Source organism: Salmo salar, chromosome ssa09, assembly GCF_905237065.1.
Source record: "Salmo salar chromosome ssa09, Ssal_v3.1, whole genome shotgun sequence".
Classification (NCBI taxonomy): Eukaryota; Metazoa; Chordata; class Actinopteri; order Salmoniformes; family Salmonidae; genus Salmo; species Salmo salar.
Genome location: NC_059450.1, coordinates 123,201,397 through 123,229,379, shown reverse-complemented (window position 1 = coordinate 123,229,379; position 27,983 = coordinate 123,201,397). Strand labels below are relative to the sequence as shown.

Sequence of the window (27,983 nt, the reverse complement as noted above, 5' to 3'; positions counted from 1 at the left end):
AGTATAATCACTCATACTGTACAGTACTGTGAGGGTTCTAGTTCTCATCAACATGTATAGTATAATCACCATTACTGTACAGTACTGTGAGGGTTCTAGTTCTCATCAACATGTATAGTATAATCACTCATACTGTACAGTACTGTGAGGGTTCTAGTTCTCATCATCATGTATAGTATAATCACCATTACTGTACAGTACTGTGAGGGTTCTAGTTCTCATCAACATGTATAGTATAATCACCATTACTGTACAGTACTGTGAGGGTTCTAGTTCTCATCAACATGTATAGTATAATCACCATTACTGTACAGTACTGTGAGGGTTCTAGTTCTCATCATCATGTATAGTATAATCACCATTACTGTACAGTACTGTGAGGGTTCTAGTTCTCATCATCATGTCTAGTATAATCACCATTACTGTACAGTACTGTGAGGGTTCTAGTTCTCATCAACATGTCTAGTATAATCACCATTACTGTACAGTACTGTGAGGGTTCTAGTTCTCATCAACATGTCTAGTATAATCACCATTACTGTACAGTACTGTGAGGGTTCTAGTTCTCATCAACATGTCTAGTATAATCACCATTACTGTACAGTACTGTGAGGGTTCTAGTTCTCATCAACATGTCTAGTATAATCACCATTACTGTACAGTACTGTGAGGGTTCTAGTTCTCATCAACATGTCTAGTATAATCACCATTACTGTACAGTACTGTGAGGGTTCTAGTTCTCATCATCATGTCTAGTATAATCACCATTACTGTACAGTACTGTGAGGGTTCTAGTTCTCATCATCATGTCTAGTATAATCACCATTACTGTACAGTACTGTGAGGGTTCTAGTTCTCATCAACATGTATAGTATAATCACCATTACTGTACAGTACTGTGAGGGTTCTAGTTCTCATCAACATGTATAGTATAATCACCATTACTGTACAGTACTGTGAGGGTTCTAGTTCTCATCAACATGTATAGTTTAATCACCATTACTGTACAGTACTGTGAGGGTTCTAGTTCTCATCAACATGTATAGTATAATCACTCATACTGTACAGTACTGTGAGGGTTCTAGTTCTCATCAACATGTATAGTATAATCACTCATACTGTACAGTACTGTGAGGGTTCTAGTTCTCATCAACATGTATAATCACTCATACTGTACAGTACTGTGAGGGTTCTAGTTCTCATCATCATGTATAGTATAATCACTCATACTGTACAGTACTGTGAGGGTTCTAGTTCTCATCAACATGTCTAGTATAATCACTCATACTGTACAGTACTGTGAGGGTTCTAGTTCTCATCGACATGTATAGTATAATCACTCATACTGTACAGTACTGTGAGGGTTCTAGTTCTCATCGACATGTATAGTATAATCACTCATACTGTACAGTACTGTGAGGGTTCTAGTTCTCATCAACATGTATAGTATAATCACTCATACTGTACAGTACTGTGAGGGTTCTAGTTCTCATCAACATGTATAGTATAATCACTCATACTGTACAGTACTGTGAGGGTTCTAGTTCTCATCAACATGTCTAGTATAATCACCATTACTGTACAGTACTGTGAGGGTTCTAGTTCTCATCAACATGTCTAGTATAATCACTCATACTGTACAGTACTGTGAGGGTTCTAGTTCTCATCAACATGTCTAGTATAATCACTCATACTGTACAGTACTGTGAGGGTTCTAGTTCTCATCAACATGTATAGTATAATCACTCATACTGTACAGTACTGTGAGGGTTCTAGTTCTCATCAACATGTCTAGTATAATCACCATTACTGTACAGTACTGTGAGGGTTCTAGTTCTCATCAACATGTCTAGTATAATCACCATTACTGTACAGTACTGTGAGGGTTCTAGTTCTCATCATCATGTATAGTATAATCACTCATACTGTACAGTACTGTGAGGGTTCTAGTTCTCATCAACATGTATAGTATAATCACTCATACTGTACAGTACTGTGAGGGTTCTAGTTCTCATTATCATGTATAGTATAATCACTCATACTGTACAGTACTGTGAGGGTTCTAGTTCTCATCATCATGTATAGTATAATCACTCATACTGTACAGTACTGTGAGGGTTCTAGTTCTCATCAACATGTATAGTATAATCACTCATACTGTACAGTACTGTGAGGGTTCTAGTTCTCATCAACATGTATAGTATAATCACTCATACTGTACAGTACTGTGAGGGTTCTAGTTCTCATCAACATGTATAGTATAATCACTCATACTGTACAGTACTGTGAGAGTTCTAGTTCTCATCAACATGTATAGTATAATCACCATTACTGTACAGTACTGTGAGGGTTCTAGTTCTCATCAACATGTATAGTATAATCACTCATACTGTACAGTACTGTGAGGGTTCTAGTTCTCAACAACATGTCTAGTATAATCACTCATACTGTACAGTACTGTGAGGGTTCTAGTTCTCATCATCATGTATAGTATAATCACTCATACTGTACAGTACTGTGAGGGTTCTAGTTCTCATCAACATGTGTAGTATAATCACTCATACTGTACAGTACATTGAGGGTTCTAGTTCTCATCATCATGTATAGTATAATCACTCATACTGTACAGTACTGTGAGGGTTCTAGTTCTCATCAACATGTATAGTATAATCACTCATACTGTACAGTACTGTGAGGGTTCTAGTTCTCATCAACATGTATAGTATAATCACTCATACTGTACAGTACTGTGAGGGTTCTAGTTCTCATCAACATGTATAGTATAATCACTCATACTGTACAGTACTGTGAGGGTTCTAGTTCTCGTCAACATGTATAGTATAATCACTCATACTGTACAGTACTGTGAGGGTTCTAGTTCTCATCAACATGTCTAGTATAATCACTAATACTGTACAGTACTGTGAGGGTTCTAGTTCTCATCAACATGTATAGTATAATCACTCATACTGTACAGTACTGTGAGAGTTCTAGTTCTCATCAACATGTATAGTATAATCACTCATACTGTACAGTACTGTGAGGGTTCTAGTTCTCATCAACATGTATAGCATAATCACTCATACTGTACAGTACTGTGAGGGTTCTAGTTCTCATCAACATGTATAATCACTCATACTGTACAGTACTGTGAGGGTTCTAGTTCTCATCAACATGTATAGTATAATCACTCATACTGTACAGCACTGTGAGGGTTCTAGTTCTCATCATCATGTATAGTATAGTCACTCATACTGTACAGTACTGTGAGGGTTCTAGTTCTCATCAACATGTATAGTATAATCACTCATACTGTACAGTACTGTGAGGGTTCTAGTTCTCATCAACATGTATAGTATAATCACTCATACTGTACAGTACTGTGAGGGTTCTAGTTCTCATCATCATGTATAGTATAATCACTCATACTGTACAGTACTGTGAGAGTTCTAGTTCTCATCGACATGTATAGTATAATCACTCATACTGTACAGTACAGTGAGGGTTCTAGTTCTCATCAACATGTATAGTATAATCACTCATACTGTACAGTACTGTGAGGGTTCTAGTTCTCATCAACATGTCTAGTATAATCACTCATACTGTACAGTACTGTGAGGGTTCTAGTTCTCATCAACATGTATAGTATAATCACTCATACTGTACAGTACTGTGAGGGTTCTAGTTCTCATCAACATGTATAGTATAATCACTCATACTGTACAGTACTGTGAGGGTTCTAGTTCTCATCAACATGTATAGTATAATCACTCATACTGTACAGTACTGTGAGGGTTCTAGTTCTCATCAACATGTATAGTATAATCACTCATACTGTACAGTACATTGAGGGTTCTAGTTCTCATCAACATGTGTAGTATAATCACTCCTACTGTACAGTACTGTGAGGGTTCTAGTTCTCATCATCATGTATAGTATAATCACTCATACTGTACAGTACTGTGAGGGTTCTAGTTCTCATCAACATGTATAATCACTCATACTGTACAGTACTGTGAGGGTTCTAGTTCTCATCATCATGTATAGTATAATCACTCATACTGTACAGTACTGTGAGGGTTCTAGTTCTCATCAACATGTCTAGTATAATCACTCATACTGTACAGTACTGTGAGGGTTCTAGTTCTCATCGACATGTATAGTATAATCACTCATACTGTACAGTACTGTGAGGGTTCTGGTTCTCATCAACATGTATAGTATAATCACTCATACTGTACAGTACTGTGAGGGTTCTAGTTCTCATCAACATGTATAGTATAATCACTCATACTGTACAGTACTGTGAGGGTTCTAGTTCTCATCAACATGTATAGTATAATCACTCATACTGTACAGTACTGTGAGGGTTCTAGTTCTCATCAACATGTCTAGTATAATCACTCATACTGTACAGTACATTGAGGGTTCTAGTTCTCATCAACATGTATAGTATAATCACTCATACTGTACAGTACTGTGAGGGTTCTAGTTCTCATCAACATGTATAGTATAATCACTCATACTGTACAGTACTATGAGGGTTCTAGTTCTCATCAACATGTATAGTATAATCACTCATACTGTACAGTACTGTGAGGGTTCTAGTTCTCATCAACATGTCTAGTATAATCACTCATACTGTACAGTACTGTGAGGGTTCTAGTTCTCATCAACATGTCTAGTATAATCACTCACACTGTACAGTACTGTGAGGGTTCTAGTTCTCATCAACATGTCTAGTATAATCACTCACACTGTACAGTACTGTGAGGGTTCTAGTTCTCATCATCATGTATAGTATAATCACTCATACTGTACAGTACTGTGAGGGTTCTAGTTCTCATCATCATGTATATATAATCACTCATACTGTACAGTACTGTGAGAGTTCTAGTTCTCATCAACATGTATATATAATCACTCATACTGTACAGTACTGTGAGGGTTCTAGTTCTCATCAACATGTATAGTATAATCACTCATACTCTACAGTACTTTGAGAGTTCTAGTTCTCATCAACATGTCTAGTATAATCACTCATACTGTACAGTACTGTGAGGGTTCTAGTTCTCATCAACATGTATAGTATAATCACTCATACTGTACAGTACTGTGAGGGTTCTAGTTCTCATCAACATGTATAGTATAATCACTCATACTGTACAGTACTGTGAGGGTTCTAGTTCTCATCAACATGTCTAGTATAATCACTCATACTGTACAGTACTGTGAGGGTTCTAGTTCTCATCGACATGTATAGTGTAATCACTCATACTGTACAGTACTGTGAGGGTTCTAGTTCTCATCAACATGTATAGTATAATCACTTATACTGTACAGTACTGTGAGGGTTCTAGTTCTCATCAACATGTATAGTATAATCACTCATACTCTACAGTACATTGAGGGTTCTAGTTCTCATCAACATGTCTAGTATAATCACTCATACTGTACAGTACTGTGAGGGTTCTAGTTCTCATCGACATGTATAGTATAATCACTCATACTGTACAGTACATTGAGGGTTCTAGTTCTACCTCTCTCCTGCATTTGGCCACAAGTTCTCATCAACATCACATCTTATGTCTTCTCTGGCAATGCATTTTGGAAAGTATCTTCTGGAATGTCTAATCCAACCCTGGCAGTCTTCAGGAAAAGTGTCTCCACACCCCGCATTCATGGCATCCAGTAAGGACATCTGGTCATGTCGATGGTGGTCATAAACCTTCCACCTCCACGCAGAGAAAAACTCCTCTATGGGGTTTAGGAAGGGGGAGTATGGCGGCAGGAACTGTACTGACATCCTGGGATGTGCAGCAAACCAGTCTGTGACTGCAGCAGAGTGGTGGAATGCCACATTATCCCACACAACAACGAAGGTAGGGGAGTTTCTTGCCCCTCTCTCCTCCGCTGGCACAAGTCGATTATGCAGGTCCTCCAGATAAGAAATGAGCCTCTCTGTATTGTAGGGGCCAATGAGTGGTTTGTGTAACAGCAAACCATCATTGGACAGTGCTGCACACATTGTGATGTTAGCTCCTCTCTGGCCTGGGACATCCACGGTTGCTCTCTGTCCTATCCCATTTCTTCCCCTGCGGCATGTTTATGCCAGGTTGAATCCAGCTTCATCCTCAAAGATGAATGTATTTTCAGTTTGCCTGGCTTCCATCTCCATTACTCTCTAAAATACAGTAAATCCACAGTTTTACAGTACTTTACATTATGCATAGCTGTGTATGTACTCTGTTTGGTTATTGAACAGACATATTGATACTGGAGTTCTTTACACGTTCACCGTTTCTCTCAAAGAGTACAGTGTACAACTGCTTCATCCTTATTTTATGTTTCTCTAGGACTCTGGCAATTGTTGTTGTGCTGACCGTATTCACATTCCTAAAAGTGATCATGTCTCCCAGCACTCTGTCCCGAATTTCCCACAGTTTTATTGCATTGTTGCCAATTACCATGTCAACAATGGCAATTTCCTGAGCATCTGATAATATTCTGCCTCTCCCTCCTGTGGGAGGCAACCTTTGTATCCTACTGAAAAACAATCAATATATTTCAAAATGTCAGTACATGTAAAAATGTGAACATACTGTACTGTAATATGTAGTTAAATTATCATTGAAGGATGCACATCTCACCTGTTGTTTTGCCGGAAAATTTGTACTATTGATGCAACTGTTGAACGCTGCAGATTTGGTTGCACCCTTAAACCGGCCTCTCTCAAAGAGAGACCATGGTTTACAACATGGTCAATAATTTTGGCCCTTTTCTCATCAGAGACCACCGCTCTTGGTCTTCCTCTCCTTTGTCCTCCACGCGTTCTCCCTCTCCCTGCCACTCTTCTTTCCCCACCAACCTGTCTTCCTTGATCCATGTTTCCAAACTAAACCATTCCGAAGCCGTCCTCTTTTGTCTGTTTGGTAACGAGACTAAAAACAGGACACTTGGGTAGACTTCCAGCTGAAATTGCAATCAGCTGTGTTAGGAATGATTAAATATTCTGCTGAGATGTTCTATACAGTGCCTTGCAAAAGTATTCGTCCCCCTTGCCATTTTTCCTATTTTGTTGCATTACAACCTCTAATTTAAATGGATTTTTATTTGGATTTCATGTAATGGACATACACAAAATAGTCCAAATTGGTGAAGTGAAATGAAAAAAAAACTTGTTTAAAAAAATAACAACTCAAAAGTGGTGTGTGCGTATGTATTCACCCCCTTTGCTATGAAGTACCTAAATAAGATCTGGTGCGACCAATTACCTTCAGAAGTCACATAATTAGTTAAATAACGTCCACCTGTGTGCAATCTAAGTGTCACATGGTCTCAGTATATATATACACCTGTTCTGAAAGGCCCCAGAGTATGCAACACCACTAAGCAAGGGGCACCACCAAGGAAACGGCACCATGAAGACCAAGGAGCTCTCGAAACAGGTCAGGGACAAAGTTGTGGAGAAGTACAGATCAGGGTTGAGTTCTAAAAAAAATATCAGAAACTTTGAACATCCCACAGATCACCATTAAATCCATTATTAAAAAATGGAAAGAATATGGCACCACAACAAACCTGCCAAGAGAGGGCCGCCCACCAAAACTCACGGACCAGGCAAGGACGGCATTAATCAGAGAGGCAACAAAGAGACTAAAGATAATCCTGAAGGAGCTGCAAAGCTCCACAGTGGAGACTGGAGTATCTGTCCATAGGACCACTTTAAGCCATACACTCCACAGAGCTGGGCTTTACGGAGGAGTGGCCAGAAAAAAAAGCCATTGCTTAAAGAAGAAAATAAGCAAACACGTTTTGTGTTCGCCATAAGGCATGTGGGAGACTCCCCAAACATATGGAAGAAGGTACTATGGTCAGATGAGACAAAAATGTAGCTTTTTGGCCATCAAGGAAAACACTATGTCTGACACAAATCCAACACCTCTCATCACCCCAAGAACACCATCCCCACAGTGAAGCATGGGGGTGGCAGCATCATGCTGTGGGGATGTTTTTCATCAGCAGGGACTGGGAAACTGGTCAGAATTGAAGAAATGATGGATGGTGCTAAATACAGGGAAATTCTAGAGGGAAACCTGTTTCAGTCTTCAGGAGATTTGAGACTAGGACGGAGGTTCACCTTCCAGCAGGACAATGACCGTAAGTATACTGCTAAAGCAACACTCGAGTGGTTTAAGAGGAAACGTTTAAATGTCTTGGAATGGCCTAGTCAAAGCCCAGACCTCAATCCAATTGAGAATCTGTGGTATGACTTAAAGATTGCTGTAATTGCTGCAAAAGGTGTTTCTAACTAAGTATTGACTTTGGGGGGGTGAATAGTTATGCACACTCAAATGTTTCGTTTTTTTGTCTTATTTCTTGTTTGTTTCACAATAAAAAATATTTTGCATCTTCAAAGTGGTAGGCATGTTGTGTAAATCAAATGATACAAACCCCCCAAAAATATATTTTAATTCCAGGTTGTAAGGCAACAAAATCTGAAAATGCCAAGGGGGGTGAATACTTTCGCAAGCCACTGTATGTTTCAAACTAGTTACTGCATAAATGCACGACATTTGCCATCATTCTGTTTTTAATGTGTTTTTAACAGTTTTGGAAACAGTGTGTTAGCATTTGAAAATGTGCTGCAAATATATAGTTTTGCAGGTGGTGGAGTATGAATGAGAAAAGAGTTCATGGATTTCGGAGAATGTGGTCATTGAATGCATTTTGTGTGAAAGCAATGAAAAATGATTCACAGTTTGGTCCACATACACTTCTGTTTCACTGACTGTGTGAAGAGTTTTGACAATGTGACTTCAGTTTTGATCAATGCATGTTAGCAATTTGAAAAAACTGCAATACCAGCCCTTGTGTCCTGTCTCCCTTCTTCCCTCCTCGTTTCCCCCCTCACTTTATCTCTTCCCCTCTTTCCTCAATTGTCGTGCTCTAGAGTTTCATCACCACGACTAAAAAGGCATCATGAGCATGATCAATCAACCCTCGTTAAAAATAACACATGAATACTGTAAGACATTCTTATGTAAGGATCCCTTACTCCTCTAATAGATCACCCCAAATTAGGTCACAATCCCACCCAATCAACACACATGTAGATTACCAGCCAATAGAGAGGACCAAGAGGTATAACTATGGGGAAGGAGAGAGAAAGGGAGCAAGGTCGTGCAAGAAAGAAAGTGAGAAAGAGAGATGGGAGAGGATGAAAGAGGTAGACAGCAAGAGCGATAATTGAGAGTACAGAGAGAGAACGAGAGAGAACAAAAGAGAGAGATAACAGAGTAAGAGAGAGACAGAGGGAGAAAGAGGGGGTGAGGAAGAGAGAACAGAGGAAGAGAATTAGGAGATGAGGAGTTTAGGGGCGGGCTGTCAGCAGTGGTCTATTTATATCAGAGTCTGACGTGTCTCTCTGGGCATAGTGTGGTGACCTCAGGTCATTACCTGGCTATCTCTTTAGGCACACCATACTGGGGATAGCTAAATAGCAAGAGGTTGAATAAACCTATTTTGACTGGGGATGAAGTGTGTGTGTGTGTGTGTGTGTGTGTGTGTGTGTGTGTGTGTGTGTGTGTGTGTGTGTGTGTGTGTGTGTGTGTGTGTGTGTGTGTGTGTGTGTGTGTGTGTGTGTGTATTTGAACAGAAGGACTTCAATGACTTTTGTGTCTTGCTTGTTTCTGTTTGCTACAGTTAATCAGTATGTAACATCCACACACCGTCAACACACCGTCATGCCCAGTCACTCCCTCCCAGAGCTCCTCTGCTAAATGGAGGAGAGCCAATCACAGCTGGCCTGGGTGAAGATCTATTTCATGCACCATAGTGATTGATATATGAGGTGCCTGTTCACTCTGACCTATATACCTACGCCTCCCTGCTGCCTGACAGACAGTAAAAATACCACAAAAGAGCCCTGTTAAGCCTTAGCTTGTGTCATGTTGGTAACAATGATTCGGGAGACAGGCTTAGGAATGCGTAATAGTTTTTTTAAATTATACCCCAAATGGCACAATCCATGTCTCAATTGTCTCAAGGCTTAAAAATCCTTATTTGACCTGTCTCTCCCCTTTATCTACATGGAAAGAGCAGGTGTTCATAGTGTTTTGGACACTCAGTGTTTATACAGTGCCTTTGGAAAGTATTCAGACCCCTTGAATTTTTCCACATTTTGTTACGTTACAGCCTTATTCTAAAATGGATTAAATAAAACAATTTCCGGGGGGCGCTAGAGAGCGTGCTATGGAGTAGACGTGCTTTGCTAGAGCTCTGCTCAATTTTGAAACAAATTAATATTTATCTTAACCTCTCACAACCTATAACTTCAAACATTGTCTGGCAATATGACAAAGGGAAAATGCACCAAGAAAGGGGGCGCTAAACAAGATAATTTGAATGAGATAGACAACGAACCAATTTCAACATCGCAGACCCACGAGGAGTTAGCTGAAGATGCTATCTCCCAAGAGTTCTCCACAGAACCTACTCAAAGTGACCTACTGGCTGCCATAAACTCACTAAGCAAGAAGGTGGACACAAGGTTGGCTGATATCTCAAAGAGTATTGACTGAAACTGTGAAGACAACTAAGGGCAGGGTGCATGAGGTTGAGCAGACGACAGTCGATCACGAGGCCAGGCTACAGGACATAGAGAAAACCCTGAAAGCCCGATTGGAAATGCTCGAGTCGCATTCAAGACGCCAGAACATCCGAATATTTTGGATCCAGGTGGACACTGAGAAAGGGAAACCCACTGAATTTGTCTCGGGGGCTGATACCGTCATTGCTGGGGAGTGAACACTTCAAAACGGCCATCCTGATCGACCGCGCACACAGATCACAGGCAACGAATCCGGCCAAGGGGGCGCCACCAAGGCCATTCATTGTACGGCTGCACTATCCCCAGACCAGGGATCTCATCCTCAAGCAGGCTAGTCGAAAGTTCCCCCTTAACTACAACAGAGCCAGGGTGTCTTTCTACCCAGATCTTATTTTGGAGGTGAGGAACCAACGGAAAGAGTATGATGAGTTCCGCAAGAAATGCAGGGCGGCCAAAGTCTGATATGGATTCCTCTTCCCAGCCCGGTTTAAGGTGACAGTCGAGGGATCAACACGTACGTTTGACAACCCAAACGAGGCCAATCTGTTCTTGTCAAGCAAGTTCCCTGGCTGAGGATACCGAACGGCTGTGTCAACCGGCTAAATGGCCAAATACAGGCCAGGAATGTGTTTGAATTTCCTGCCTATGTCTTTTTGGTCAGAAGATCGGAAATTGGGACTTATATGATGGGTGAGATGTTATGGCTTATATAGCATTGTTTAGCCTATCATGTTTTGGCGCCACTCACCCCCTAACGTGAGAGTTAAGTGTTATTTAATATTAGTTTATATGCGGAGCATCTATAGATGATGAGTTAGTTCAAGACATCCTAAGGTTTGTGTGTTAGTCAAGGAGTAATGGAACGGGAGGGGGATAGGGTCTGTGTTTTATGTTCACAATTATTAATACAGGTGGCATGACAGCAACAATATGCTCTAAAATAAGAAATGCCACATAGTGACCGAGCAGTAGACCTGGTGGAATAAAGATAGTCAGCTGGAACTGTAATGGTTTAGGGCATATCGTGAAACGAGCTAAGGTTTTTTCTCATCTTAAATCACTGGGCGCTAACATAGCTGGGCGCTAACACATTAAACGCTCCGCTCAGGCCAAGCTACGAGTCGGCTGGATCGGTCAGATATACCAGTCTAACTTTGATGCAAAAGCGAGAGGGATAGCAAGGAAAAATATTCCTTTTGTTTACTCATCCTCGATTTCAGATCCTGATGGTTGGTATACTATTGTGGCTGGTACACTGAATTCGAAACCAATAACATTGGTGAATTTATATGGACCCAACTTCGATTATCTATTATTTTTTCAAAGGGTATTTAAGGCCATACCAAATATCTCGGATACAAGTGTTATTGTTGGAGGTGACTTTAACTGTACGTTAGATGACAAACCGCAACATTGTCGATATTTGGAGACTGACACACCCAACAGATAGGGATTATTCTTTCTTTTCATCAGTTCATAAATCATATTCCAGAATTGACTATTTTTTGTTGGACTCCAAACTAATTTCAGCAGCTGCGTCGGTTAGCTATCACCCGATTCTAATTACGGACCCCTCTCCTCTGTCCATGGTCCTGAAACTCGACAATATGTCTACAAGTCGGCGACCGTGGCGCTTAGACGCATACCTGTTGAAAGATGAGACTTTTATTAGTATTTGAAGGAGCAGATTACCTTTTTCCTCGGAGCTAACGACACGGGGGATGTTGACGACTCCACCCTTTGGGAATCTCTGAAGGCTGTGATTAGAGATTACATTATTTCTTATACATCAGAGGAAGAAACGCGCCAATACTAGGCTAAGAGAAATTGAAAGAGAGTTAGGGGAACAGGAGAACGTTTTCAGGACGAATTCCTCGAATGCAGGCCTTGAGAAGATCACAAAGTTGAAATATGAATACAATACCATCCTTTCGAAACGGGTGGGCTCTTTACTTGCTAGAAAGTTATTTTGAACTGGGTAACAAACCACATAAATTATTAGCAAGACAGCTAAGGCATGTACAGGCATCTAGAGCTATTCACAAAATAAAAGACAAGAAGGGTAAAATAGTAACAGATCCGCAGGATATTAATAAATGCTTTGTGCAGTTTTAATCAGAGCTATATCAATCAAAATGCGATGCTACTGATCCACAAACTATGGAACGCTTTCTCGCTGAATGTGAACTTCCTAAACTAGACAGGGGGGCAGCTGCTGCACTCCATGCTGGGATAACTTTAGAGGAAATTAACACATCGATAGCACCATTTCCAAACAGCAAGGCCCCATGGATATGTAATATAATTCTCAAAGAAGTACTGCGCCAGTCTAGCTCCATTTATGTTGCGAATGTTTAAACAATCAAAAGAAAATGCCAAACTCCCGCAAACACTGTATGAGTCTATAATAGCACTGATCTTGAAAAAATATAGAGATTCCATGGAGATGTCGTCTTATCGCCCCGTGTCGTTACTCCCCATAAGGTGTTGACAAAGATATTGGCAAACCGATTGAAATAATATATTTCTGACATCATACACCCTGACCAGACAGGTTTTATCCTGGGCCGACATATATACTACAATTTGAGACGCCTTTTCAACGTAATGTATCCTGATCATAAAGTTGAGGCAGTGGTAATTGCTCTTGAAGCAGAGAAGGCATTTGATCAGATTGAGTGGAATTATATGATGTCGGTTCTGGAGCATTTCAGGTTTGGAAAGGAATGTATTAATTGGATAAGAATTATTTATGCACACCCAATGGCATCCGTGGTAACCAATCAGGAAATGTCGCAGTCATTCCGCCTGTTCAAGGGCTGCCGACAGGGGTGCCCTATTTCGCCTGCTCTCTTTGCTATGGCCATGGAACGCCTTGCTACTCGCATTCGTGCATGTGCCGTATAGCTCCGGTTAAAATAAAAGACACGCAGCACAAAATTTCCCTATATGCAGACGATGTTCTTTTGTTTTTATCCAAGCCTAAAACTTATGTCCCTCCCTTACTTAACTTGATAAATACATTCGGCTCCTTCTCTGGCTACAAGATAAACTGGCAAAAAAGCGAATTGATGCCGATATCACGGCCTGTGGATATGCAATTTCTGCTATCTACTCCATTTAAAACAGTGATAGACAAGTTCACAAGCCTTGACATTGTAGTGACAAGAGATCTTGATCAGCTATTGAAAGCGAATTGGGACGTGAACATTTATCAGCTTAAACAAAATATAGATTTTTGGAAAACTGCCTATCTCTTTGGTTGGTTGTATAAACGCAATTAAAATGGTTGTCCTACCCAGGTTTCTTTACCTCTTCCAATGTCTACCCAATTTCATACCACAAAGCTATTTTAAGAAACTGGATTCTATAGTAATTCCATTTTTATGGGATAACAAGGCAGCCAGAATTTCAAAGAGGCATTTATGCAAGTACAAGATAGAGGTGGGCTTTGGCCTTCCTCACTTTAAACTGTATTATTGGGCTGCTAATCTGAACATTGTGTCTTTCTGGAGGGAAAGTTTACCTGGGATGCGACAGAATGATATGCCTTCATGGCTTTTGATTGAGCAGGCCTCCTGTCAACGTTCCTCACTCCCTGCACTTGTTAATAGTCCATCATGTGTGAAAAAAGGCACTTATGACTCTAATCCAGTCATTTGTCACACTCTTAGGTATTTTGTTAACATACCCACTGTATACATTGACAGCCCGATATGCCTGAATAATGCTTTCAACCCTGCATTGGATGATATGGTGTTTTCACAGTGGAGGGAGAAGGGGAATTACAGGGTAAGTTTAACATGCCAACAACACATTTTTTTAGATACCTCCAAATCAGGAATTTCTTAAGGACACATATCCACAGTGTGGCATTAAGCCAGATAATCCTACATTAGATAGCCTGATCCTTGTCAAACCCCATTCAAAAGGGTCGGTCTCTAGACTGTATGATGTGCTACAGGCCCACATAGAGGTTTCCACAGACACTATTTAAAAGGGCTTGGGAACAAGAACTTGGTCAGAAATCTCAGATGAGGACTGGGTAGAAGCTCTCAGGAATATAAACCACAGTTCAGTGAATATCAGACACCACCTTGTACAGTTTAAGGTGATACACAGGTTAGATTATTTAAAAGTAAAACTGCATAAAATATTCCCGGACACCTTACCACTGTGTGAGAGGTGCAAGCAGGATGAGGGGATGTTGACACTTATTTTGGACATGTCCTAAGTTACATGCTTACTGGGCTCTCATTTTTTATTACTTATCTAATGCCTTCGATAGAGTTCTAGCCCCAGACCCATTGATCGCTCTGTTTGGTACAGTTGATGGGAATAACCAGGAGGGGAAGGCTGTCTCTCTTTGTACTCTATTAGCCAAAAGGCTCATATAGCAATTTTGGAAATTGGAGACTACCTACCTTTGAAATGTGGTTACGGGATTTAGGGAATGTAACACATATGGAAAAGATTTGATACAATACCTCCAATAGAAGTCCAAGTGTTTAACACTTTTGTGGTTACTACATGATTCCATATGTGTTATTTCATAGAGTTGAAGTCTTCACTATTATTCTGCAATGTAGAAAATAGTTTTAAAAAATAAAGAAAAACCCATGAATGAGTAAGGGTGTGTACATTTTTTTGACTGGTACTTTATATACACAACTCAAGTAGATGTTTCACTTTGGAATTATCTATCCACATTTCTTCAGGTTACAAGCGATTAAATCAATTTCCTGTTAATCAAGATATTAAGTTCGTTCCATAACAATAAATAAGGACTGGTGCACTTTACAAAATAGATGGCATCATGAGGCAGGAAAATGATGTGGATATATTGAAGCAACATCTCAAGACATCAGTCAAGAAGTTAAAGCTTGGTCACAAATGGGTCTTCCAAATGGACAATGACCCCAAGCATCCTTCCAAAGTTGTGGCAAAATGGCTTAAGGACAACAAAGTCAAGGTATTGGAGTGGCCATCACAAAACCCTGACCTCAATCCTATAGAAAATTTGTGGGCAGAACTGAAAAGGCATGTGTGAGTAAGGAGGCCTACAAACCTGACTCAGTTACACCAACTCTGTCAGGAGGGCCAAAATTCACCCAACATATTGTGGGAAGCTTGTGGAAGACTACCTGAAACGTTTGACATAAGTTAAACAATTTAAAGGCAATGCTACCAAATACTAACTGAGTGTATGTAAACTTCTGACCCACTGGGAATGTGATGAAAGAGATAAAAGCTGAAATAATTCATTCTCTCTACTATTATTCTGACATTTCACATTCTTAAAACAAAGTGGTGATCCTAACTGACAGGGAATTTTTACTAGGATTAAATGTCAGGAATTGTGAAAAACGGAGTTTAAATGTGTTTGGCTAAGGTGTATGTAAACTCCAGACTTCAACTGTATGTCTGCCTGCTTGCCCTTGTGATCCTGTATGGCTCAGTTGGTAGCTCATGGCATTAGCAACGTCAGGGTTGTGGGTTCAATTCCCAGGGCCATCCATATGTAAAATGTAGACACATACGACTAAGTCCTTTTGGATAAAAACATCTGCTACATGGCATATATATAATAAAGTGTCTGTCTGTCTCCTCATGGGGCCTCTTTCATCGTCTGCCATCGACACCGCAGATGGAGTGTTTGGTATCGGAGGTAAAACAACAGGCCTCCTTTAGATTAAGCCCCCATTTAGTGTCTCAGGGACTCAGCAAAGCTGTTCAGGATGTACTCCAATACACAGAACATACTGGGTATCATCACACCGCCTCATTAAATGCTGTTATGCTGACTGATAAACTGTCTGCGGCTCAGATCTGTGTGTGTGTGTGTGTGTGTCTGCATGCCTGTCAATGTTTCTTTGTGTGGTAACTATAACTCAGTGGAGACGGCAGGCATAATTTGGCTGCACTGTTGCTAAGAGACACCCTCCCCGGGAAGAACGAAGGGCAAAAGTACAGGTGAGGATGACACACACTCGCTGGTGGTATCAGTCTCCGCACGCACACACACACACACACACACACACACACACAGGTAACCACAATATGACTGATGATTATTAGGAGGCATATATACTAATGACCATGATGGACGGAGGGTAAAGGGTGAGTACGTGCTAAGTAAGAGCAGCATGCGTTTTACCCCCAGCCTTGTGACGCAAAGCCTAGGGCTGTAGAGGATATAAATAGCACTTAGGACAGACAGAGCAGAATCCTAAACACACCAGGCAAAAGAGCCTTTCTCTATCTAGGACAGAGCAACAAGACAAATCTCTGTGTCAACAGACAAAAAGAGTAATCTTCTCTTTGGTCCTCCTCCATCCCGCACCCGAACTGACATTGACCTGACAACAGAACCAATAGAGGATGAGATCAGAAAGGATAGGGTGGTGTCTTGAGTTTCAGATCAGCTGGAGCTTTTAGCCAAATTCCCTAACGTTTGTCATTGAATAATAGAGAAGTCTGGCAACCAGGTCATATTGGGATGGGTTGTGAGGTTGCCAGGTTGGATTCGGCTTATTGTAGCACAACACCACAGAGCCTATTAAGGTTGGCAATGAAGGCCATATTGACCCCATCTATATGCATAGAACTCTCAGCCACAACGTTTCCTCTAGATCAAAAGGGCAGGTGATGTGTGTTGTGGAAATGAGCAAGGCAATTGGCCGAGTGAGCGCTCTCCTCTTCAGAGAAATATGGGCCACATCAGATCGAGAGGACATCAAACTGAATATGAAATTATTGATGATTGATGATGGCAAAAAAAGGTCATTCATCGTATTCGGTGACAGATACTGCATTGTTGGTATGTATATTTCTGGGTTCTTCGAAATTAGCATTAACAACATCATTTTTTCTGATCTGCACATTCGCTAGGCTACCAGGATGTATAAAGAAATTACTCGCTAAAATACGAGCTTCTATATGCCAAACTAAACAAACACGGCTGAGAGAAAAAAAGAGGGGATATGATACTTCAGAGTGAGATAAACTCAGATAAAGAGGGCAAGAGGGCGAGAGGAAATGAAAGGAAGAAAATGTAGAGAGCGAGACAAGGAGAGTAGAATACCCAAGGGGTGCTGTAGTCTAGAATGTTCCATGCTGCTGTTCTATTTCTTGTAGGACAAATGGGTGAGTGACAGGAGGAGACCGTCTGCAGAGCTGCAGGGCTGCAGAACGAGGTGTTTCAGTCCAGAACTGTCAGTCTGCAGCTGTCTGCCTTGCAGACAGTAGGACTCATACTCCCTGCTGCTAATGTTCAGGGGGATACTAGGACTGTATAGATCAACCTTACCTGACACCGTGGACCCACTACAATTTGCATACCACCCAAAGAGATCCACGGGTGATGCAACCACCATTGCGCAGCACTCTGCCCCATCCCACCTGGAGAAGAAGAATACTGTCATTAAGCTCAGGGACAACTGGATCCTGGACTTCCTGACGGGCAGACCCCAGGTGGTGAGGGTAGGTAACAACATTTCCGCCACGCTGACCCTCAACACGGGGGCCCCCCATAGATGCGTGCTCAGCCCCCTAAGTTGTCCGCATGCTTCCGAGCTAAAGCAGGTCGGAAGAGTTTGTGCATGTATTATGGCGACATTTTGTGACATTTTTGTTCGTTTTGGACTATGGTACGTTTTTTTTGGGCTGTTCGGGCACACAACATTTATTCTAGAGGCAAGCAGAAGTCGGTATACGAAGTCGATAGCAGAAGTCGATAGCAGAAGTCGGTAGCCAAAGTCTTCGCCCTTTCATCAGTGATTGGTCAACGGTAGGAATTCTTCAATAATGTAATTCAAAGAGAGACGGCTTGTTTTCATGAACATTTCTTCATTGAGTAATACTGCACCAAACATCTTCGTTAGATGTCAAATTGCGCGACTAAGATATACTCGGCAAAAACGTCAAAATGAATGACAGATTTCTTGAATTATCTTAGATTAATTCTGACTAGTGTATACTGGCTACGGCATCTCTGGTTTTCCAAGCAAAGGTATTTTAAGGGAGTATGCGATCACTCTTGTTCGGTTCGCCTATCCGACTTCGGCTAGGTGCCAGCCAAGCTGAAGCGTACTGACTCGTTTAGAGACTGTTTGCACTGACTCTCCACACATCCAACCTTTACACATAAGCACGCACGCACACACACAGACCACAGTTGACCAGCAGGGGGAGAGAGTGAGCATGACCATCTACTGTTCAACCTGCTGATTCTCTCTCAGACCGCAAGCAGTCTTATCTGGTTTATCACCACTGGAATAAAACAACATCAATTCTAATCCAAACATTATGATCTGATGATAAAGATGACGCTGTCTCCCAAAACACAACACCGTACACTCCCTGTGCCACAGTCTCTCGACGGTAGTGCAATGATCATGTAAATGCTGTCATGAGTACTCCCTCTGCAGTGTTCGGATAAAAAGCTGTGTGGGTATTACCATATTCCTCGTGGCCTCTATCTTTCTCCTCCCCTAACAAGCAGGGGATATCAAAGCAGCTCAGACCGAGACCAAAGGGCTGTGTGGAGATGCACCTTGAGCTCTCCTTAACTGGATGGCGCTGAAACGCTAGAAAATACACCGTAGCTCTGTATCTGCAGCAGCCCAGAGACTATGAGAGGCACAAGCAGATCACAACCACCATTCACTATGGGACAGTCCCTTCTCCTAGTATCCCACATGTTAGTATTCTGCAGGACCCTGTGCATAGGAGAGGGTACTGAGTTGGACTGAGTGACCCCCCCCCGGTGGTGAGGGGGACTGAGGAGCAGCAGGTAACCGTTATGGGTGCTGGGAGGGTTGGGGGAGTGCTAAAAAAAGTGCTATCTATAACCTGTATTTTCTTTTTACCTGGAACCCCAAAAAAAGGTTATCCTTTGTGGACAGCCAAAGAAGCCTTTTGGAACCCTTTTTTCTAAGAATGTAGGGTGCACAAACTCCTCTCAACCTCGAGATTCAGAAAACATTCAAAGCTGTGATACACAACACCCTTAACTAGTGGTTCTGGATAAATAGAGCCAGCCACCTGCCACTGGAATCAGCTAAAACAGTTTCCATTAATGATAAGCCTCCACACAATCTCCAGAAAAGTGCAGAGCTCAAACGAAATCCTCGCTAGGAATCATTGGAAGTGAGTGACCTCATAGAGAGGTATACTTTGTAATGACAAACACAAAATACTCATAGAGAGGTATACTTTGTAATGGTAAACACAAAATACTCATAGAGAGGTATACTTTGTAATGGTAAACACAAAATACTCATAGAGAGGTATACTTTGTAATGGTAAACACAAAATACTCATAGAGAGGTATACTTTGTAATGCTAACACAAAATACTCATAGAGAGGTATACTTTGTAATGGTAACACAAAATACTTATTGAGAGGTATACTTTGTAATGGTAACACAAAATACTGGAGCAATGAGATTAAGTGAACCCAGCTCAACACTACACTGTTCACCGTCTCATAATGCTGAAAGGCTGAACAATCCAATAAGAGCTGTTTGTGTGCTCGTCTTTAGGGAGTGAATCACTCTACAGACTCCCTGACACTGACACACAACCTGATTGTAGAGGATCTTAGCACATCTATCAGAGCACATCTATCAGAGCACAACCGGTCTTTCAATAATGAATAAGCCTGGGCCCTGGAGACTCATGGGCAAATAACTTACACAAGCAGGAGAAATCTCACCTGGCGACAAGGTACAAACCCTATAGGACCAGCTAATAGCTATAGATACACACTAGAGTGGGTAGAGGTTCAGGTAAACAAACAACAACACTTGATTCCCACTATATGGCCGACCTGAACCTTACTGTGCTGGCTATGGTGTATGCATATCCTGGCCAGCCCAGCACAGCTCCTCTGTGCTTGATTTGTGAAAATAGACTGGTTTAATTAGATTAAACTAGATTAGATTAGATACCCAGTCTCTCCATAGCTCCCATCTGAACCAGTTCAGGATGATACATGATGTTTTAAATAGATGTATATATATATATATTTAACTAGGCAAGTCAGTTAAGGACAAATTCTTATTTACAATGGACTGCCTACCCCGGCCAAACCCGGATGATGCTGGGCCAATTGTGCGCCGCCCTATGGGACTCCCAATCACAGCCAGGTGTGATACAGCCTGGATTCAAACCAGGGACTGTAGTGATGCCTCTTGCAATGAGATGCAGTGCCTTAGACCGCTGCGCCACTCGGAAGACTCTGACACTATCGAACAATGGCACATCCTCCGAGACCAAATCTCACCTTCTTCTCCGACTCTCCAGCACGGATTTAGTCTCCTAAACTCTTGAACTCATTTGATAAAATGGACAAACGATTCCTTTAGGATAGGATGTTTGACTGATTCCCTCACAGTTTCTTATTGTCAGTCGCTTTCTCTATCTCCCCCTCTCTCTCCATCTCTCTCGCTTTCTATTTCACATTTTTCTTTCTCCATCTCCCTCCCCTCCCTCTCGCTTTCCCTCTCTCTCTCTTGCTTTCTCTCACTCTCCCCAGCTCCATCTGTGGTGTGAGTCTGACGCACGGAGGAAGGACGCAAACAGCCAGTGTGTCCCGCCGACAAAACAGGTTGCTTACCGAATCCCTATTGACTGCTGCTCAAGTTGCCATGGAGAAAGAGGGGATGAGTGGGACAGGGAAAGAAAAATCAATTACTCCCCAAAGAGTTGCTCTCATAGGCTGGCAGTGGCGGACCTGTGGCGTGGAGGAGCGGAGTGGTTGTGACAGTAACAAACGGCAGCTGATGCCCTCTCCATTTCTATTCCAGGAGTAGGAAACAAGGACAGCCAAGGATACAGTAATAAGGTCCCTGAGTCACCTTGGTAGTTTGATTATGAGATACAAAGACACTTGATGCTGTTTGTCGTTTGTGGATGCACTCTCTTACACCAGAATGAGTCAGACAGAGGCCTCACAGACTGAATCCTATTGCTACTGTAACTACCGCAGTATTCACTACATGCAGTGAATAGTTGAGTCAACTCTGAGGCTAAGTCTCCTTGAGGAATACTACACAGAACTGGGTTAGGTAGGATTGAAATGCCAAACACATTCTGCTATTTAGGTCATTCTGACTAGTGGTATGTGAAGCAAGGACATTGGACTTTTCCATAGGAAAAAAGGCCAACCATTCAGGTCATTCACTCAGACGTGTCATCACACGTGTCATTTATTCAAGCGCATCGCCTCTACCACTGGCAAAGATGGTAAAGTTGTTTGAATAACTGGTCAAGTTATTTTCTCGCTGATGTAAGGAATCGTCACAAAATTCAAGAGGGTCAAAACCCAATTTTCACTAGGAAAAGTCAATGGTTATTGAATGACAACCATACCGATCGTAGGAGAGTTCTCTATAATAGAATAAATGGCCCAATCAATGCCAATTGTTGTAGGCCACACACACACACACACACACACACACACACACACACACACACACACACACAACCCTAAGACACACATGTTTGATTTACTATCCTTGTGGGGACCAAAAAATTGATTCTCATTCAAAATCCTATTTTCCTTAACCCCTAACCTTAAACCTAACCCTTAACATAACCCTAACCTTAACCTTAACCCCAAATCCCTAAGCCTAACCCTAAACTTAACCCCTAAGCCTAAAATTGACAGTCTCCTTATGTGGAACAGTGAAATGTCAGAATATTTCTTGTTTTACTATCCTTGTGAACCAAACACACACACACAAATACACAGAATATTGTATTTCAATGTATTTCATTGACACCGTCAGTTTTCAGGCTGATGAACCACATGCCTCTAACTATGAACAACTCAATGATACTCCTGCTCAGCCTGTGACACTTGGTTGTCTCCTACTCCGCTACTCCTCTCTACTCCTGTTGCCACAGCAACGCAACACTCCTTTTCACGTCTCGCTCACAGCACATGCTCCCATTAAAAACCATCTCCAAGGGGGAAGAGAGAAGAGAAGTGCACATTATGTTGTATCGATATCAACAGTCCAAATATAATAGAACCAAGCAGATTCATATCAGACAGACAGACAGACAGACAGACAGACAGACAGACAGACAGACAGGTACAGGCAGGGGGGTGGGGCTCACCTCACAGTTGCGTCCGGTGAAGCCGGAGGTGCAGGTGCAGCTGTAAGCCCAGGTGTTGGGCAGAGTGTCCTCTGTCTCCGGGTCGGAGGGCTGGGCCGAGCAGGCGCCTCCGTTGAGACAGGGCCATCCCTCGCAGGGGTCAGGCAGGGGAGTGGCCTGGGTGGGGTCAGCCTCAGCCGGGGCAGCCGCCTCCGGAGCAGGGGGCTCCAGATCAAGGGGGGAGGAGAAACCCCCACCCCCGGCACTCAGAAGAAGCAGGAGGAGGTAGAGGGGGCGCTGCGCGGGCACAGGCATCCTCATCTTCTCTTATGTACGTGTAAACCTTATTTGTCTCTCCCTCTCTGCGCTCTCTGTTCTTCTTAGCTCTGGCTCAGTGAGTAAGCTGCTGGTCGCTCTGCTATCTGTGTTTGTGGATGAGGGAGCTGAATGGAGAGTGTGTGAGTGTGAGAGGCAGGCTGGTAGGAATGCTGTAGACTGGCTGTGTGCACTGCGACTGAGCAAGCGAGCTGACTGGCTGACGAGTAGACGGAGGAGGGGGCTAGCTCCCGCCATCGCTCTGATTCATTGTGACGACAGACGACGACACTCTCTCTCTCGCCCTATCTCCCGCACGCACACATAGCCGCACACATACAAACACACAGCTGCGAGCACACATGCACATGGAAGCACGCACACACACAGTGTCATCATTCATACCCTCTCCTTGGACCTGGCATGCGCATTTCTACCAGTTTTACCCCAAAGTTTCAGCTAAATAAATCTGGTCACAATTCACATTTGGAATGTTGCAAAGTATGTCCTTTTCAAAGCACTAAAACTGCACCACATAAGAGACATTCAGCAGTGCAAGTGGGGACACATCCCCATCTGCTACATTGGAATCAGAGCTACAATCCAAGTGGGGACACATCCCCATCTGCTACATTGGAATCAGAGCTACAATCCAAGTGGGGACACATCCCCATCTGCTACATTGGAATCAGAGCTACATCCAAGTGGGGACACATCCCCATCTGCTACATTGGAATCAGAGCTACAATCCAAGTGGGGACACATCCCCATCTGCTACATTGGAATCAGAGCTACAATCCAAGTGGGGACACATCCCCATCTGCTACATTGTAATCAGAGCTACAATCCAAGTGGGGACACATCCCCATCTGCTACATTGTAATCAGAGCTACAGTCCAAGTGGGGACACATCCCCATCTGCTACATTGGAATCAGAGCTACAATCCATCACGGAAACAAAAAATATGAACTACTGGAACCAAGACTTAAAAATAACAAATATTGGCACAAGATGGAGGGATTATTGGAACATAACTAACGAAATGACAGTTAATGAAAATGTTCCCTTAATCTAGTATTATACAAGAAACAATTCACAAACTCTACAGCACAGCAACAGTCATGTTTTAAATGCAAAACTAACAATGACTCAATAACCCATGCATTCTGGGAATGCTATAAAGTCCAAAAGCTATGGGCGGAGCTAGAAAGTTGGCTGTCAGAAGTATTACAATGTAAATGTACTTTTAATCCGTCTGTCCGCATATTTCAAGACGTCATATGAGGGTGCAGTGAGATACCCGATGGGTTGAACGATACTCTTCTTGTCAATTATCCTGAAAAAACTGATACTTAAACACTGGGAATCAACCAATCCTCCATCGTTAAGACAATGGAAAAATCATGCTTCATGATCTAAATATTGAAAGAGCGTGGGCGACGGAGAGGAACGCAATTTGAGGACATGTGGCGGAGAGAAGTGCAGGCACTGGAGATAGGGGGGAGAACAGGTGGGTCTGGGCAGGTGTGATGTCATTGATGTTTGTGTTCGTCTGTATGTTGTCTTTTGAAGGTTTACGTTTTGTATTGTATGAAAAATGAAAAGAAAAAATGTGTACAGAAAAAAGGAATCAGAGCAAAAATCCAAACTATACCCTCTCTTCAAATACTCTCAATTACTCAGCAACCAGTTTCCATGGCGATCCCTAGGTACCTGAACACTTGAGAGTCATTATAGCTGTAATGTCTGTCACTCTTGCATCTCTCCATCACCTTCAGAGGTTAGCCCAGAGGTCAGTTCATGAACTACTGTACCTCTCACCATGCTCATCCATCAAACTCTGCCTATGAATGGTTCTAAACATCTTCAAGGAGTAATAAAACCTTAGCAAGTTACAAGAATCGAAATAAATACGTTTGCATAATAAATATAACACACAGGTTATGAGCATTCTCTCAATCAGGAGTTTTAGAAGTCTAACTGAACCGTTCCCCAAAGACTAACGTTGTGTCCCAAATGGCACCCTCCTACTACTTATAGTGGCCTATGGGCTCTGGTCAAAAGTTGTGCGCTATGTAGGGAATAGGGTGCCATTTAGGAAGTACAGTAAATATACCCTCTACATGACTACCTGAATTGAATCTCATAAGGTTGGTATGATTCATGACCTTCATTTCGGTAAGTAAAACGTCTTCGCAGGCAGCTACCACCGAAAGTGTCTCCATCGCCATGTCATGTGACCATGCGGTGTGGTCGATATAAAGCACGGTTGTCGTTAACCTTAATAGCCCGTCAGCCCACCCGAGTCCCAACTCTCCCATTTCCATGATGGGTCTTCACACAGGCCAGTAAATCTGTCAGCTCAATCACTTTACTCATGTCACAGAGAGCCAGGTACTGTGTTGTAGCCAAATGATCAGCTAGCTGACTGGACTCGGCCCCTCACACACTATACATATCCACTGGGCCTAAGTAGGATGTAGATGGGGTGTGCAATATGGATGTGCATGAAAACATTGCAATTACAGGCAGGAGTTACAGGGATACACATTTAGAAAATCTGAAAAAGTTTGGTTCTTTTTAAAAGTATGCTTTGGCAATTCAGTGACATCATTTGACATAAGCTAAGGACCCTGGGACTAAACACCTCCCTCTGCAACTGGATCCTGGACTTCCTGACGGGCCGCCCTCAGGTGGTAAGGGTAGGTAACAACACATCCACCACGCTGATCCTCAACACAGGGGCCCCTCATGGGTGTGTACTCAGTCCCCTCCTGTACTCCCTGTTCACTCATGACTGCATGGCCAGGCACTCCAACACCATCATTAAGTTTGCTGATGACACAACAATGGTAGGCCTGATCACCGACAACAACGAGACAGCCTATAGGAGGTCAGAGACCTGGCAGTGTGGTGCCAGGACAACAACCTCTCACTCAACGTGATCAAGACAAAGGAGATGATTGTGGACTACATTAAAAAGAAGACCGAGCACAACCCCATTCTCATTGACAGGGCTGCAGTGGAGCAGGTTGAGAGCTTCAAGTTCCTTGGTGTCCACATCACCAACAAACTAACATGGTCCAAGCACACCAAGACAGTCGTGAAGAGGGCACGAAAAAACCTATTCCCCCTCAGGAGACTGAAAAGATTTGGCATGGGTCCTCAGATTCTCAAAAGGTTCTACAGCTACACCATCGAGAGCATCCTGACTGGTTGAATCACTGACTGGTATGGCAATTGCTCGCCCCCGACCACAAGGCACTACAGAGGGTAGTGCAAACAGTCCAGTACATCACTGGGGCCAAGCTTCCTCCCATCCAGGACCTCTATACCAGGCGGTGTCAGAGGAAGGCCCTAAAAATTGTCAGACTCCAGCCGCCGTAGTCAGACTGTTCTCTCTGCTACCGCACGTCAAGCAGTACTGGAGCGCCAAGTCTAGGTCCAAGAGGCTTCTAAACAGCTTCTACCCCCCCAAGCCATAAGACTCCTAAACATCTAATCAAATGGTTAGCCAGACTATTTGCATTGCCCCCCCCCTACACCGCTGCTACTCTGTTATCTATGCATAGTCACTTTAATAACTATCTACATGTACATTTTACCTCAACTAACCGGTGCCCCCGCACATCGACTCTGTACAGGTAACCCCCTGTATATAGTCTTGGTACTGTTATTTTACTTTGATTTCTTCTTTTTTTAAACGGCATTGTTGGTTAGGGGATTGTAAGTAAGCATTTCACTCTAGGTCTACCTACACCTGTTGTATTCAGCGCATGTGACTAATCAAATTTGATTTGACAAAGACATTTCTTCTACATCATTTCCTTTTTGTAAGAAATGATGCAGAACTTATGGCAGAGTTGAGTTAGTTGTGCGCTGCATGTGAAACTGGGGGCACACAGCAGTGAACCCTATAAGCCTTTGCGGTATCTCCAAATCCTCACTACCCATTTACCCCAACAACAAAAAGATTTTTGTAACTGCAGTCAACTATGGTATTTTGGTCAGAGTAATTGCAGTTGACCTGCACTGCAGTAAACATTTATTTTGGAGGCAGTATTTGCAGCATACTGCACCCTACCTAGTTACTTTGTTACCTTTCAGTTAAGAACAAATTCTTATTGACAATGAGGGCCTACCGGGGAACAGTGGGTTAACTGCCTTGTTCAGGGGTAGAACGAGATTTTTACCTTCAGCTCAGGGACTCGATCCAGCAACCTTTCGGTTACTGTCCCAACGCTGACCACTAGTCTACCTGCCGCCCCAGATATACAATAGTGTTCTGCAGTATTACTGCATGCTGACTGCAATCTTTTTTTATAAGGGAAGATGTTAAACAGCCTCCTTGGGTAGGAAAGGAAAACAAATTCCTCCAGAGGTGACATTTAAGACATTCAAGACTGTGCCTGTCCCCTAGCATCTCCCTGGCCGTGACCCTACTCTGAGGGTGTCTCAGAGAAAGTTGAGATAAGCAAAAAACACATTTCCAACTCACACTATTAGTACACACTTTTACATATATAAATAAATAGGACAAATAAGCACCACCAAACTATACATCTCAGTTGTCGTGTCCAATTCCATATCCCTCTCAGAACATTAACAATGGTTCTAAAAAAAGAGTGATGAGTTCTTTAGAATGAATCGGTCCTTTCAAAGTACATTTTGTGGCGTTTACTTAATCCACTCAGCTGACACATAAGGGCTTTGTCCACCACTCACGGAAACATCAAACCTTCAAGTACTACTCTTAATAAACCATGACATCTAAATTGGTAGGGTCTGTGGTAATCAGCTGTTCCTATAAAATATATAATCAGGTATGGTTTTTAATCAAGCAACTCCTACTCCCATTGATCACCTCTAGGATTATACCTGTCTGTCAAAACCACAGAATGGAGGATAAAACAAACAGGAGGATGGATTAAATAAAGACAACACAGA

The 27,983-nt window shown here is 42.3% G+C and overlaps 1 protein-coding gene across 1 annotated transcript in view; it reads right to left on the bottom strand.

The window, feature by feature from the left end:
• Window positions 1-23,251, bottom strand: part of LOC100380637 (delta and Notch-like epidermal growth factor-related receptor) — a 72,265-nt gene extending 49,014 nt beyond the window's left edge. Inside the window, exon 1 of the mRNA XM_014213856.2 lies at window positions 22,742-23,251. Coding sequence (XP_014069331.1) covers window positions 22,742-23,041 — 300 coding nt within the window. The 5' untranslated portion in view covers window positions 23,042-23,251. The remainder of the gene's footprint in view (window positions 1-22,741) is intronic.
• Window positions 23,252-27,983: the final 4,732 nt, after the last annotated feature.